Raw genomic sequence first — 15,674 nt, forward strand, 5'->3', positions numbered from 1 at the left:
AATCCCATTATGAAATGAACAAAGAGCTAGCAAACAAGAGAGCTGGTGTGGTGTAGTGGTTAGAGTGTCAGACCGGGACCTGGGAGACCAGGGTTCAAATTCCTGCTTGGCCATGAGACTCATTGGGCAACCTTGTGGTAACCACGGTCTCTCAGCCTAACCTATCTCACAGGGTTGTTGTGAGGATAACATCAGGAGAGGAAGAACCATGTTTTCCCCCACCTTGAGCTCCTTGGAGGGAAGGTGGGATATAAATCTAATAATAAAGAAAACAATAAAGAAAAATTAAAACTTTGTCTGAATTCTGTTGAGAAGAATCTTTCCCCCCATCTTGCAAGAGATGATTGCCTTGTTTACACAGACATTAGATGCAGTTTTTTTGTTTGCTTCTGTAGCAAAATTCCCAAATTTGCTATAGAGAGATAGGCTGGTTGTTTATTTTTAGAAATCTCTCCAGAAAGTTTGTGCATTTTCTACAACATCACAAAAGACCTTCTTCTGTTTACAGTTGCTTAGAACTATGCAGATAGATATTTACCCAAGGTTTCTTGGCTTCCTCTTGCTCCCTTGATATTCTAGAGTTCCCTGTGGAGAGGGCCAAGAACACACAGTCAAAGCAAAGCAGCAAGTCATTAATTTTTAATTCAAAGTGATTTTGTGTTGAATGCAAGCAGATGCTGATAATATCAGAAGTCACAGCATAATATTTTTGATCAAAGGGCTCAAGGGAGCCTGATGAAGCATGCATCTTGCTCGTCTTTGATAAACCACATCAATTATTCACCGTGAAGGCAGACATCCTGACATGAAAGCAACAGATAAAGAGCATAAGCACATGTTCAAGACGAGAGCTAAAGAACGTCGGGGGGGGGGAGCAATGGAGTGGGGTGGGGCTGGAGGAATCGGAACAGGTATTAATAACAAAATTATTAACTGGAAACAAAGCCAATAAAACAGCTTTATTGCCACTTTGAACTCACATTTAACTGGTTATAATACACATTGTCCTCAGGGCTATTCAGCACTTTAGGCTGCTGACATCTTCGGCGGGGTGTTTTCAGCTTCTGTTCAAGACAGTTTTGTGAACCTGCAAGAAGATAACGCAATTTTGACCTCAGCCACACCAGGTGCTGTCAAGGTCTTAGCTTATTTCAGACTCACAAGAGTCTTCTCTCCTACTAATTCCAGGATTTACTCACCAACTGGACCATTGTAAGCAGGCACTTAGAAACTTGGGGCCAGTGGCGTGTTGTGTTTTGTATAAAACTGAGTTAACACAGTATTATATATTAATCTTAGGACATGGTCCTTGCTGACCCTAAGCAGGTCTGGGTCTGGTCAGTGCTTGGATGGGAACTTGCCTGAGATCCCTATGTATGCCGCCTTGGGTTCCATGTTGAATAAAAGACAGGGATGTATAAATGAACTCAATAAAATACAAACAAGCAAACAATCAGTATAATAAATATGCCCTTGAATGATATGGTGACCAGCTACAGATATAACGGCTACTTCATGAGGTAGTAGCTGTTGCATCCCACTCTCCCTGAATATAAGATACTAAGAAGGTACGAGTCCACAACCTTAGGACTGGGTTCCCCTGGTGAGCACACGATGAAAGTGTTCATCTTTCTGTCTGTTGGTTCACTAAGAGTAAACACTGTGAACGTTTTAAGCTAGCAGCAGAAGGGAAATACATGTTGCTGATTTAAATGTGTTTATAGTTGGTTTTTTAAAAAAAGTGTACAAAAGTAAGTCTTGGAGTAGAATAACACTACGAGGATTTCACAGAGTGTTTCAACAAATGACAACTCATAATAACAGTACAGAAGAATTGCCTTGCTAGACCAGATCAAGGTCCTTGTCATCCATAATTCCAAATATGGAAGAAGGACATGACATTGGCCATTCTGTTGTTTGTCCTTATAGATATACTGCGCTGGAATACAGAGGATCTGTTTAGTTACTGTAGAACATAGTTGTTGAGGGACCTAATAATCTTATGAAAATCAATATTACTGTCACATGATGAAGTGCCTGCATCAAAATAGTCAGAGGTGTGTGTATGAATCAGACCTATTGTTTACTCTCATGGGAAATGTTTGTTTGATTTTCATACTGAAACACACAATTTGAAACACATCTCAGCGCATGAAATCTATACAATATGGTCAGTGTTAATTATCACCTCAAAAACTGTGTGAAATGGTCTTTAGCAATCATGAGGTGGAATCCTGTACATGTCTACTTAGAAGTAAGCCCCACTGACTTCAATGGGGCTTACTCCCAACAAAGTAAGCACACATAGGAATGTAGCTTTAGAGAGCAATCCTAATTTCTGGCCAGTTTCTCCCCATTTCTTTGCTGTGCTAGCTCCAGGCTCGTGCAGCAGAGAAGCCTGGATTGGGCCCAACACTAGTAGCAGAATAGGCATAAGATCCAGCAGATCCTTTGCAGGCCCAGCCCCATCCTCTCCTCACCCCAGAAACACTCTTTTTAGGGTTTACACTGGCTACTGACAGTGGGGGATATTGTAGATTATAACTTTCACCTGTCCACAGGTACAGTGTGGATCTCCATGGCAGCAGAGCCCCCCCTGCTAGCAGAGGCAGGCAGAGAGATACCTCTATTGCTTCTTAACTAGGTACGTGAAGGCCCGGGTGAAAAAACCTGGAAAAATTAGCAAAAAATTATCCCCCCAGTTTCTCCCCCATTTTTTTTTTGGAAAAAAAAACAGGCAAAACAAAAAGGGTTTGGGAAAGAAGAAAAAGAAAAAAACACCACACATGTTCTGTAATTGCACTTACTCTACTTCTCACCAATTGGTACATCAACTGTATATACGGCTCCCCTCTAGTATTCTAAGCTATTTTTTAAAATTTAAATTTATTTCAAAAACTTATATCCTGTCTGTTTTCAAAATGAATTCATGGCAGCTATCACAGCTATCTGCATTCTGACTTAGTGATATTTTGTGCTAGCTTTCCAGCCTGATACCATCGCTACAGCGTAGCTCCCGGGTGGTCCGTAGCTTGCATCCTCCAAAGGAAATGCCCTTTCATTGAGCCCATTTGTCTTCCTTATGTAAGTAGCCTAAAATACGATGGGTAAGGGGGAAAATCTGGTAGCATTTATCACAGACAACCATATCTAGAGGAAACCATATTAACATGTGCTCTCTGCTGTGTCATTAAACAGATTTTGAAAATCATTTTCATACATTTATATCTGCTCACAAAATTAAGGTTATGGATAGGTCAGATACTCACTCATCTATTGGCTAGTGATAATTTAAAAGGATACAGAAATTGTAAGAATTATTATTAGTTCAAGTGTAATACCTTTGGTACACTATGGGTAGTACTCTATAGCTCTAACACCAAATCCTGGTGTTCCTGCCTTTGGGTAGCACTCCAAATTGATCTGGCCTGGCTCCTAAATCCCAACTATGTCAGCTGCCCTTGGCTGGGTATCTCTTGCGATCCCATTCCATCTAGGTCTCTTGCTGACTCCTAACTTGACACTCGTGTGTGTGTGTGTGTGTGTGTGTGTGTAATCAGACAACCTTCAATTCTGCAGCATGGCAAAAGTCGGGGGATGCACCAAGGAGAAGCAATTAAGAGTTATTGTGGCACAAATCTTTGTGAACTAGAGCCCATTTCATCTGTGATATGTTATCCTGAAAAAAAACACTGTAAACAGTAGATTCAAAAGGCCAAGAAATGCAAGAGATACCATAAAAAATACACAACGAATCCTGTGGCACCTTAAAGACTAACACATTTATTATTGCCACCCTGGACTCCTGCTGGGAGGAAGGGTGGGATAAAACTAACTAACTAATTAACTAACTAACTAACTAACTAACTATTGCACAATGTCCTTTCATGGACTGCAGTTGACTTCATTAGATGCATGCAGTGTTATCCTGATCTGAGTCTGAGGTATATATACAAATGGTTGGGGGTGAAAATTTTAAACAGTGATGTCAAAAGGAAAAAAATGCAAAAAAATACATATGGTGATAATTACATTATTAACAGTGGCCACTCACACACACAAAAGTTGTAAACATAGTTACCAGCAGTCGTGGATATTCATGCCTGTTCACAACTGTTTGTGAATTATCTTACCAGGTGTCCTGATCATGCATACAGTTCCTGTGTGTGTACAAGTTATACACATGCACACAGCTGCAAACAGGCAGAATGTGTTCTTGCCTTCTGTTGAACACATATAATTTGGGGGCAGCTACAAGTGGACATGATCCCACTCTTCTTCCAGTGCAGGGATGTGGAGGTAAGAATAGGGCTTATCATCACTCAAATGATTGTTGTGAGGATAACATGGGAGGATGACTTTGAGCACTTTGGAGGATGGTTGGGATAAACATGTGATAAAATAATCTTCTCATTTTATGTCCCACAAATTTGTGCGGTGTCCTTAGAGCTGTGAAACACTAGAATTACTAGAGTATGATGGCCCCAACTGCTGGATCTACACTCAAGGGACTTAGATTATCAGCCAAAGGATGCCCTGGCTGTATTTTTGCTTTGCAATATAGGGTTGCAAATCTCAGTTCAAATACAGTATTATTCTATAGCCAGTACACATGCAGGGGATGGGGCGTAGACTTGCTACAGGAAAAACTTTACTTCAGAGCCTGGTAGATGAAACTGACAAGGAGATTTTGCCTTGAAAGTAATCAGTTTTCTCTTCAATGCAGACTGAGTGCTGATATTAGGGCTAAACTGTGGTATGTGAAATAGTATCATGTACACTGACCAGAAGTTCCTCATGGCTCCCACACAACCGCATTTCAGGCAGTACTTCAGATTGCAATGGTCCCACTAAATGGGGAAAGAATGCAAAGCTAAGCCAAAACTTCAATGGCAAACTGCTGAAGCTCAATGGAAGGGTGTTTTGTCTGTACGTCTGCATATCTAACAGAACCTGCCTTTACTCATCTTTTTTTTTTTACCACTGCTGCTCCCTTTTTCATGGTCCTAGCAGTGGCAATCACATTTTGTTGGGTGCTATTTTGCTAGCGTGAGGGCACTCTGATTTAGCTTCAGACCAGTGATGGCTGATGTCCATTGAGAAGGGTAAGGTGGAAGGCAGGCTGACCAACAGTAAGTGGAGCCAGAATGAATGACAGGTGAAGGCAACTAATTCTACTTTTCTCACCATCCTTCTTTCAGTTTCACAAAGGCAACACTGATTAAGGAATTAAGGAGGAGGAAGCTGACAGCCAGTGCCCTGGACTGGATGCAAGCAAGAAGGCAGGCAGAAGGGGGCTGGCTGAAGGCAGACTGAGGTTGGTGGGGCAGTGCCCCATTTGCTTTAATGCTTGAAGCATAATCACATAGCCAAATCACATTGGCCTCATAGCACCAACACGAATAGAGCATTGTGGTTCAGCCCTAAAATAATTGCATTTTTAATGAATTTACTTACATAATTTAATTGTAGAAACTGCCTTGATAGCGTTATATTGCCACCCACAAAGGGGTGATACATCTGTTTTTCAAAATATTACGTTTTTGTTCTAATTTCATCTATAATTGTTTTCCATTTTTCTATTACTATTTATACAGACTGAAAAATCTTAATCTACTGATAGGAGAAAAGAATTGCATTTCCTCAGCAACAACATATTCTAATTTGAAATCTGGGAAATGTTATATCCTCAAAACGAAATTATTTCTTGAGGGAAGACATCTGGATCTTGCACATTAAACGAGCAGTCGCGCATATATTGTGGTATAAACTCGGATGGTTCTACGTCACTGAATGCCCATGAAAGCCTATGATTCAGCAACTGTTTTCAAGAGTTTATTCCAAAGATATCAAGCCACTTTAGCAGTGTATGCAGAGTACAGAGAAGCAGATCCACTCCTATTCCGTTCCCAATGCAAGGTGAACTTTGAAGGTATCGAACTCCTAATTAGTTGCAAGCCTGCATAGAGCTGCTACACAGCTATATTAAAACTTCTGTATGAATTTACCATATTATTATAGAATTTAGGGATGGAAAGATCTGCCAGTTTTTGGCTCTCTCAGTTTCTAATTTTTCCAATCTTAAATTCAGTTCTCCACATTCCTGCAGCAATTTGCAATTTTCTTTTTAAAAAAACCCTCATGAAAATTCTCAAGCATTTTAGTGTGAATTTTTCCTTATCAACACATTTTTGTAGGCTTGTCTATATATTTGTAAGCAATTTCCTATCATATAATGCATTTTTGTATGTTATTTTCACTCATATATTCATTTTCACGCACACTTTCCTCTAATATATGCATTTTTGTAAACATGGAGAACTGTATTGCAAAATTAAAATAAATATGAATTCCAAAGGATGGCTCTGTTTCAGTTCTCATATTGTTTTGGAGAGTGTGAATTTGATAGATTTGGCTTGAAATGTGAATTTCTCACCCATCCCTTTAATAGATAAAGAACTGTTTAGATACCATTTCTGTACAATGGTTTCAGAGTTGGGTGGCTATGCTTCCATTGCCCATCAATGTCTCTGCTGATCAGGGCTAGAACTACCCATTATAACCATCCTGAAAAATTGAGACAGATGACTTTCTCAAACGCTGGAGACGAAAAACTTGGAATAACAGTCTGGCAAACAAAATGAGAGTCAGTCAGAGATAGCACAATGAAGAGTGATGATTGCTCATCACCTTTCATCTGTCAACTGTCCCAACAATCCATCACTAGATTATGCCAATAATCAATTGAAAGAGATAGTTCTGAGGCCTTTATTGAATCCTAACATTTTTCCAGCTATTAGCCAGTAGTGAATTTTCCTTTTTTGGAGAAAGGTGTTTGACTAGGTGATGGCAACCCAGCTCCAGACATTCCTGATTTTCTTATTTTCAATCTAGTTCCAGGACTAGGTTTGGGACTGAAATGGTTTTGGATGCCCTAGTGGGTAATCTGAAAGTGCATCCTTTTGATTTTCCTGGATCTCTCAGTGGTTATTAGTACCACTAACTAGGATATCTTTATATATCACTTGTCTGTGATGGGAGTAGAGGACATCATGCTCTGGTGTTTCCATTCACATATGGAAGCCATATTCCAGAAGGTGGTGCTGGGGAACTGCTGTTCAACTTCACAACATTTATGCTATTTGTTACAGCAGGCTCTACCTTGTTCCCCATGCTGTTCAATATCTACATGAAATCACTGATAGAGGTCATCAAGGATTTTGGACTTGGGGTACCAAGGGTGTGCATCAGATCTGGATGAATCCAAAGGCAAAGAGAAGTGCCTCAGAGGTATTTTTCACTTGGCAGAGGTGAGGTAGGATTTGTACAAGGTGGCATGACTTGAGTTGGAAATGCTTTGTGACACCTTGAGAATAGAGATATAAAAAAATGCTGGACACAAGCATCTGCTAAAAGCAAAAGTAATTACTGTAAGCTTACTATAACACCGTAACTCCAGTGTGGGATGATAGAGGGAGGAAAGCAAGCATCACTGAGGGAGAGCAAGCATCAGAGAGGGAGACTGAAAGTCAAGCTTGTAATCAAAGCAAATGACTTTACCCAGAAAGCAAATTCTTTTAGTCTACCCCAAAATCAACTTTAAAGGTACCTAGCACAACAGTCTCTGGATCTATTTGTGGTAGGTTTATTACCCAGGGGCACCTCTCTCATGTCAACAATTTTCAAACCAATTCCCCACAAAACACTGGGAGAGATTAAGTTATTCCTGTTTTAACCACCCTTAAACTTTTACCTACCCTAAAAATGACGTGTCTTTCTAGGAAAAGCACTACAGCAATCCTTCAGAAATTTGTCAGGATTCGTGCCTTCAGAAGTGGCAACCCTGCCTGTAAATTTCATTCTGCCACAAATCGAAAAGTAATAGACATTACCCGTTTAAAAAGATCAATTTTCGGCAGGCCCACAAAAGTGCCTGGACCTCTTCACCTTAATTTGGAAGACTTTATCCATGCTGGAGACGCTAGTACAGGTGTGGAGAACATTTAGCTCTCCAGATTTTGCTGAATTACAACCCCCATCATCCCTGGCCATTGGCAGAGCTTGGAAAAGTTACTTTTTTAAAACTACAACTCCCATCAGCCCCAGCCAGCATGGCCACTGGATTGGGCTGATGGGAGTTGTAGTTCAAAAAAAGTAACTTTCCCAAGCTCTGGCCATTAGCTATGCTTGCTAGGGCTGATGGGAATTGTAGTTCAGCAACATCTGGAGGGCCAAAGGTTCCCCGCACCTGGGCTAGTGTATCTGCAAATTTCATCCACTTCTGTTAAAAAATTATAGCAATTTTGAAATTTCCCCATAGTGAATTGGAGGTGGGGGGGTTGGAATGGGATGAAGCAGACTTGGATGGAACCGGTGCTGAACAGGTCAGCCTATAAAGTACCTGAGACTGTGATGAATTGTTTTCCAAAGCACTGAATAAGGATCCAAACTAAATCTTATAGTCAGTGCATACCTGTAATAACTGGCTTTATCCTTGCCATCTAATTTGTGTGTAGCTTTTGATACAAGTGATCATGGGCTGGATGAAGGCTAATAATCTGAAACTCAGTCCCATGAAGACAGAGATATTGTTGGCTAATGATTTATTGAATGACAGAAATGGTATTTATCATGTTCTGTATGGGCTTGAACTCTCTTAAAGATCAGGTTCATAGTCTTGCAGCATTTTTGAATCCACTATTGCTGATGGATGCATAAATGGTACTTTGTGCCTTTCACCAACTAAGGCTAGTACATAAGTGTATTTATTATATTTCTATCCTTCCTCCCAAAGGACCCAGGATGGCAAACAACAAAGCAGTAAAACAATACAATTAAAATAAAATAGAACATATTTAATAATAAAAAATTAAGTACATCTGAAACCATTTAAAAATAGTTACATACCCTCACAGCTAACAATGCAATGTTGCTGGGGACAGTTGTATTCCTTCTTGGAGACAGATGGCCTGACCAAAGCTATCTTTCTTATAACAACAAAATTTAAGGTAGAATACTGTACACAGGGCCATAACTGCCTTTGAAAGCTGTCCAGAAACATCAACAAGAGCACAATGAGGTGGGCAGATAAGTGCTTAGTGCCATGGATATATTTTACTAATGTTAAAAGTACTTCACTGACTTCCAGTTTGTTTCCGGGCCTGATTCAAAGAAAGTTCTGCTTCTGGCTTTTAAAAACCAAAGTGCCTTGGGACCAGGGCTGTGGAGTCAGAGTCGGAGTCGTAGAGTCGGAGTCAGAAGCAATTTTGGGTGGAGTTGGAGTTGGTAGAAATGTACCAACCCCGGCTTCAAAATAAGTTTTGATTGACAAATTTTTTAAAATATAAATTCAAAATGTCAAAGAAGCTTCCCGTGAAGTCAGCTGTAATTAAGCATTTCACCATAACTCAAGATGGAAAACATTTTGTGTGTCAGTGTATGACACAGGACCCAGATGAAGACAAATGCTGTGATGCCAAGATCAGCGCATATTCAGGCAGCGATAAAAATGCTCCTATGAGAGCTTCCAATTTAAAAAGACATTTACAGCGCTTTCCAGGGCTGTGGAATTGGAAGCAATTTTGGGTGGAGTCAGAGTCGGAGTCAGACAGTAGAAAAATAGAGGAGTCGGAGTCAAAGGTTTGGCATACCGACTCCACAGCCCTGCTTGGGACTGGGTTATTTAAAGGGCCAGTTTCTCCCAAATGAACTGCTAGCTGCAGCCTCACCAGTCATGCCCCTTTGGATCACATTAATGCTTCAGAACAAGTAGAAAAACAGAAAAGATAGGTATGAGGAAGAAAAGCTTATTTTAGAATAAAACCAGAACAGAAATTAGAGATGCTTGTCTTAAACAATACAATGAATACAGAATATCATAAGGATGCAGACAACAGTAGCAAATTTATTTATTTATTTATTACTTGATTTATATCCCACTCTTCCTCTCAGCAGGAGCCCAGGGTGGCAAACAAAAGCACTAAAAACACTTTAAAATACATTAAAACAAAACATCTTTAAAAACATTTTTTTAAAAGCTTCCAAGACATTTTTTTAAAAAAGTTAAAAACAGATTGTTTTTTTTAAAAAAGGTTTAAAAACATATTAAAAAGCAATTCCAACACAGACGTAGACTGGGATAAGGTCTCAACTTAAAAGTCTTGTTGAAAGAGGAAGGTCTTCAACAGGCACCGAGAAGATAACAGAGATGGCGCCTCTCTAATATTTAATGTTTAAATAATTTTAAAGTGTACATCCTAACTAATCTGTGTCCAATGATGAATTAGGCACAAAGGTATCAATAGAGATGTGAAGGCCTGAGGAAAAAAACCCTGTTCCCTCAGAATTTTGTTTTTTTTCCCCAGAAAACAACAAACAAAAAACCTTGCAGAAAACTGGGATAAAATAATGGAAAAAAACTTTTCCCCCCAGTTTTTTTCTGGGCCTTCAAATCTCTAGTTATGAACCTTGATTAGTTCTAAATGTCAGGATACTGTTGTCCAATACAGGATCAGTTAGCTACTCCTAAGATCAGAGTAAAACAAACCTAACATCCATTAGGATTATTTTCTCCTGCTGCTTTCCCTCTTAAATTTACCCCTTAATTGCTTTTCTATCAGGGTCCAGATTACTATTTGCAAGATAAAACACATCTAGAAACCTGTTTAGGGTGGGGAAAAGATGTTTTCTTCAATCATCCTTTCCCAAATGCTTTGAAGTGAAGATGTGAGATATTGGGGTTTTGTTACACATATATAGTTGAGCCCAACGTTTATTCTCTAAAGAGAGCTAGCTGCGCAATCTTATGCATTTCTACTCAGTTGTCAGTAGTATAATGGAGCTTATTCCCTGGTACATGGGTATAAAATTCAGCCTAAAAAGGAGCTATCCAGGCCTTTAAAAAAACAATAAAATGATTCAGATATGGTTGGTAGTGAGGAAATAATTTAACCTTACCCTATGGTAGAGGACCAAAGGCTGTTGGTATCACAGTGAACTGAAATATCATTCACCTGTGCAATTCACACCTGCCACTATGGTAAAATCACTGGACTCATAGACTGATTTCTCAGAAAGACGTGGAAGGGAAGAAAAGTTCAGGTCAGCAACTGAGCAACCTTCTGGGACTGTGTGGTAGCAACTCATCAAGAACAGAAGACACTGGTGTGCATAAGGCTTGACTAAGACATTATTGGGCAAACAGCATTGCATTGACCTGGGAGAGTCTTTGCTCAAATACACCCTTAAGAGAGAACACAGTTAGTGTAAACATGTGCATATTGGGCAACATAATTTAGACTGATATAATTTAGACCAAGGGTTTCTGTTTGATAGACAGATCATTACTGTTCGGGAAGGGGGGGAGGGACCAGCATCTTTACACAGTATCTTTACACAGCATCTTTTTTGTCTTTACCTCACACTAGTTTTGGAAAGATTAAGTTAGATAAAAATTAGGCCCTGATAACAATGAAAAATTCATACCCATATGCAATGTGAACATTTCAGAGGACGGTACTAGAAAATCCCCATAAGCTGCATGCTACAAGGTTTTGATTTACCATTTCTCCTGAATAATCTAAACTAATGTAAAGCTGGCAGAGAAGTAGGGACTGGGGAGATGCCTCGGTTAAGTATTCAAGCATTAGGAAATTAACAGCAATGGGTGGAGGAACAAGGCAACAAATAACACGTAACAGAGACGTTTAAAGAATTTCATTAATAATTAAGAAAATAAACAATTTAAAAAAGATATATCAGCAAAGACAGCAAATGCACTGCTGGTTTCCAACCTTTAACGTCAGATGGAACATGAAAGTGCAATTCTTAATTATTGGCAAATATTAGCACAGGCTCCTGGGAGTTCATCATAACATTTCAAGGTCCAAGTTCATGAAAATTTTAAGCAATGTTTAAAATCATGTTAATTTGTTCTTTGTTTCTTCTTCTACTAGTCTAATTTATTCCAAAGTACTTTGGTTCTCAAGCTCAGATATATTGATTGTGCATGTGTAATGCATTGTAATAGCCTGGAGAGAAGATTTTTGTAGAGGAAAAAATAAAACATGTCTTTGTTCTCCTTTGATAATTTACATGTATTTTGATGCTTTTGAGAATTTCCAGTTTCCCTTTGGATTGCATCTCCCCTTTCAAGATTTCATTTCCCCCCTTGAAGTCTCAGGATAATGGGTAGATAAGCTCACAAACTCTGCTAATGTACATCTTCTGTCTGGATATTACAACAATGAATAGATGCTAGTCTAGGATGATGATTCCGGGGGGGGGGGATTTCCTCATCAGTATTAAGTGCTATAGGATAATAGAGAATTTGATGGTAGGATCTCACTTTTAAAGGGATAAAATCAGAAATAAGTTTCTTTAGAGTCAAGGTCTTTCCAAATCGTTGCAAAGTCAAATTAATGACCCATAAGTGTGATAATACTGTGCTTATATAACCATAATGTAGATGTTGCTATTTGGAGATAATGAATGTAGCATCTTTGCTGTCATGAGTGAGAGGTAATTCACTGTACCAGGGTTGCTGATGCTGTTTCAGCATATGCCAGCCTTAGATTCGCTCCTGGAATGTGTATACAAATCAGAGGTTCAGAGGATAACTAAGCATAACTGATAGTGTGTCTGTGTGTTTCTGAATAACTCCTTGGGCATTTTGCAAAACATGCCCAAAATATGACCATCAAAACTGGTTATTACTGATATGTGCAGCAGCCGCTACATCAGGTTGTAATACAGGAGGGAAGAGAAGAAACGCAGGGTACTGAGAAGCCAGGGTCCTCCATCCAATGGTCACCAGTCCGCCATTACCTTAGGCTGTAATGGAGGCAGGCAGAGAAAGGAGGCAAGGGAAGGTCAGGTAGCTGAAAAGCATAGCACTTGTTCAGAAGACCAAATTGTTAAGGATATTTGCATTTCACATTCCAAAGTACGACACGTATCTATACATCATCATTAAAAGCTGAAACACACACACACACACTCCCCCCCCAAATATTTTTCAGTCATTTCCTCCTCCTCCCCTACTCCTGGCTTTAAGTTGGAACAAAACCACACATCTTCTCCCTCCCACCTCCCTTTCACTCTGATTGTCTCCAATCAGCAGGAAAGGACAAGGAGAGGAAGACACTGACTTGATTAACTGCCTTAATATGCTCTGCAATGCACTTGAAAAAGAATGTAAACAGGCAATAATTACAGGGTTCAGAATAAAGATTGATACCAGTGGAGACTTGTGAATCAATAGCGATTATAATATCGATAATTTTCTGCAAAGCAAAAAATAAAATAATTGGAGATTGGAAAATGAAACGATATCAGAGGAAAAAGGAATCAGATCATTAATGACCTCCAGGGGGCCACACTCGAAAATGGAACATATAAAAGGAGAAGATTCCATCCCTACCACTGCATCACAGAAGCTGCTAGATATATCTCTGAAAAGACAATGCAACTTGGCTCCTTCTAAATGGGTGGTGGGGAGGAACCTGAGACCATAAGAATAAGATCAGTTCTCTAAATACTGCTCTGGCAGGCTTCCCCAGCCCCCATCTACCACTTGAGGTAGGATGGCAGGATTTAGTTCAGGAATTTCCAAACTGTGACGTGAAAGAACTGAAGTGAAGTGGAAAATAAATTAATTAAACAAAAGCTCCTGGGAGCTGGAATTGCTGACCCACAGAGGATGCTGCCTGTTACATCTCTCATGAGTCACTGTTCTGGCCACAGCTCCTTCCAATCAGCCACTCCTGGAGACAAGCAGTACTGTTACATCACCTGTGATTTTGAGCATTCAAACCATCCCTATATAGAGCTGCAGTAGAATCAACCACACTCAGAGGACTGAGGCTGCTGGTTGAATCTTTACATGAGTCACTCATTTGGGCTTGCCTCCTTTCAGCTGGGCATCATGCCCAGAAGAGTAATTCATGAAGAAGGTGCATAAAGTTTTCATGCTTTCTTTATCACTTTCCTTACAGCAAAAAGCCTGATCTTTTGGGGAAGTGAGTTTGTTGTGCAAGACTTCCCAATCAACTTGAATTGCACATCCTGAATTTGCCAGTATGTGATTGGATCCCACCCAAAAATAGTGACAATCTGGAAGTGCCCTTTGTTATTTATTTATTTATTAAGTTGCTATCCCACCCTTCCTCCCAGAAGAAGCCCTGAGCTCCTTTGGAAAACATTTATTTATAGTGCAAACTTAACCATGTCTACTCAGAAGTAAATCCTATTGAATTCAGTGGTGCTCCCAGGCACTTTGGGTTAGGACTGCAGCCTTAGCTTTGTCCTCTACACCTTCAGCCATTATAGTGTGTTGATAATTCTGAAACAACTGAGGGAAAGGCTTTTTTTTTTTAACTTTTAAAAAACATTCCAACTTTTTAATTTGTTCAGATTTCCATCACCAGCAGCCAACTACAGTTTTGTTTACTCAGATGGAGCACATTCACAGAGCCAATGAATGCTAAGAAAATTCATTATAGTAACTTCTTTGATGTCATGTGCATCCCAGAATCTGTAGCACACACTACTACAACTGGGAGAGCTGCCTTTTGTTTATAACCTCTAAACAGAACCATTTGTATACAGTGTCTCACACACATGCTCTCTGAAGGCACTCATGACAGAAGCCATGCATTTCCCTCTGCATGGTTTCATGACTTATGGCTTAATTCTGGACACCAGTTCTGTGTGGAACCACATGCTTTAAATTACAAAACACACCAAGGCGATTACACATTTTTCAATTTGGTGTTTAAAGATTCTTTCTTTCTTTTTACTATAGGCCATTTGTCACATTATATTTATTAGGAGTCAAGGTGCCACAAGATTCTTTGTTGTTGTCCTCAGTATTCACATTCCCCCCCCCATACACACACATCTCCAGATGACCTATTTATTCAGCATTCATCCTGATTTGTTTTCACAAGGCTTCTGCTGCAATTAGACTAGATCTGGTGTATATTGAGTATTTGTTCTGGTTTGTTTATGGGGCAGTTATACAGCAATGAGCCTTCATCCTGGTTTGCTTGCAAGGTGTTGACACATCTTTCCGTCAATCATTTGTCCATACTTTTCAGGGCATTTCCCCATCACTTGCTAAGTTGCAAAAAGGCAAATTTAAAAAAATTAAAAAGTGGATTTATTGCGCTGGGTCACAGAGCACTTTAACCCACTTTAATTGCGCAAACCTAAATTTCCAGTGCGCTGTAGGGATATGCTAGAATTTCCCACCAATTCAGATTTGGCACTCAATTTTCCATTAATTCGCTTATTCTCTATCATTGCAGATTGGATTTTTATGTAGAGATTTTCCGTGGCTGTTTTTGAAAAAAATAAATTATATCCTCCTCTAAAAGATTGATATTAAGAACAATAACTTAATGATACTTCCTTTCGTTTATCAATATTTCCTTTCAAAATATCTATATTTCATTTAAAATATCAATATTAGTATCAATATTTTTGGGAGGGGAAAAATGGATCAGTAAAAGCAACGGCTAGCAGACAAAGAATAAACGTGAATCAATACTGGCCTGTTGGGCTGACAGAATGCTTTTGAACCTGCACTGACCAACAGATCCCATCCTTAGCATGCGCTTGAATTCCTTCCGCAAAATAGTGACAATCTTGGAGGCACAGTATATAAAATCTAT

General features: G+C 39.4%; 1 protein-coding gene across 1 annotated transcript in view; it reads right to left on the reverse strand.

Moving 5' to 3' along the window:
* Nucleotides 1-15,674, reverse strand: part of MYO3B (myosin IIIB) — a 357,902-nt gene that overhangs the window by 23,564 nt on the left and 318,664 nt on the right. Inside the window, exons 32-33 of the mRNA XM_061608529.1 lie at nt 981-1,087; nt 539-585 (exon numbers count right to left, since the gene is read on the reverse strand). Coding sequence (XP_061464513.1) covers nt 539-585; nt 981-1,087 — 154 coding nt within the window. The remainder of the gene's footprint in view (nt 1-538; nt 586-980; nt 1,088-15,674) is intronic.

This window comes from Rhineura floridana, chromosome 2 (assembly GCF_030035675.1).
Source record: "Rhineura floridana isolate rRhiFlo1 chromosome 2, rRhiFlo1.hap2, whole genome shotgun sequence".
NCBI lineage: Eukaryota > Metazoa > Chordata > Lepidosauria > Squamata > Rhineuridae > Rhineura > Rhineura floridana.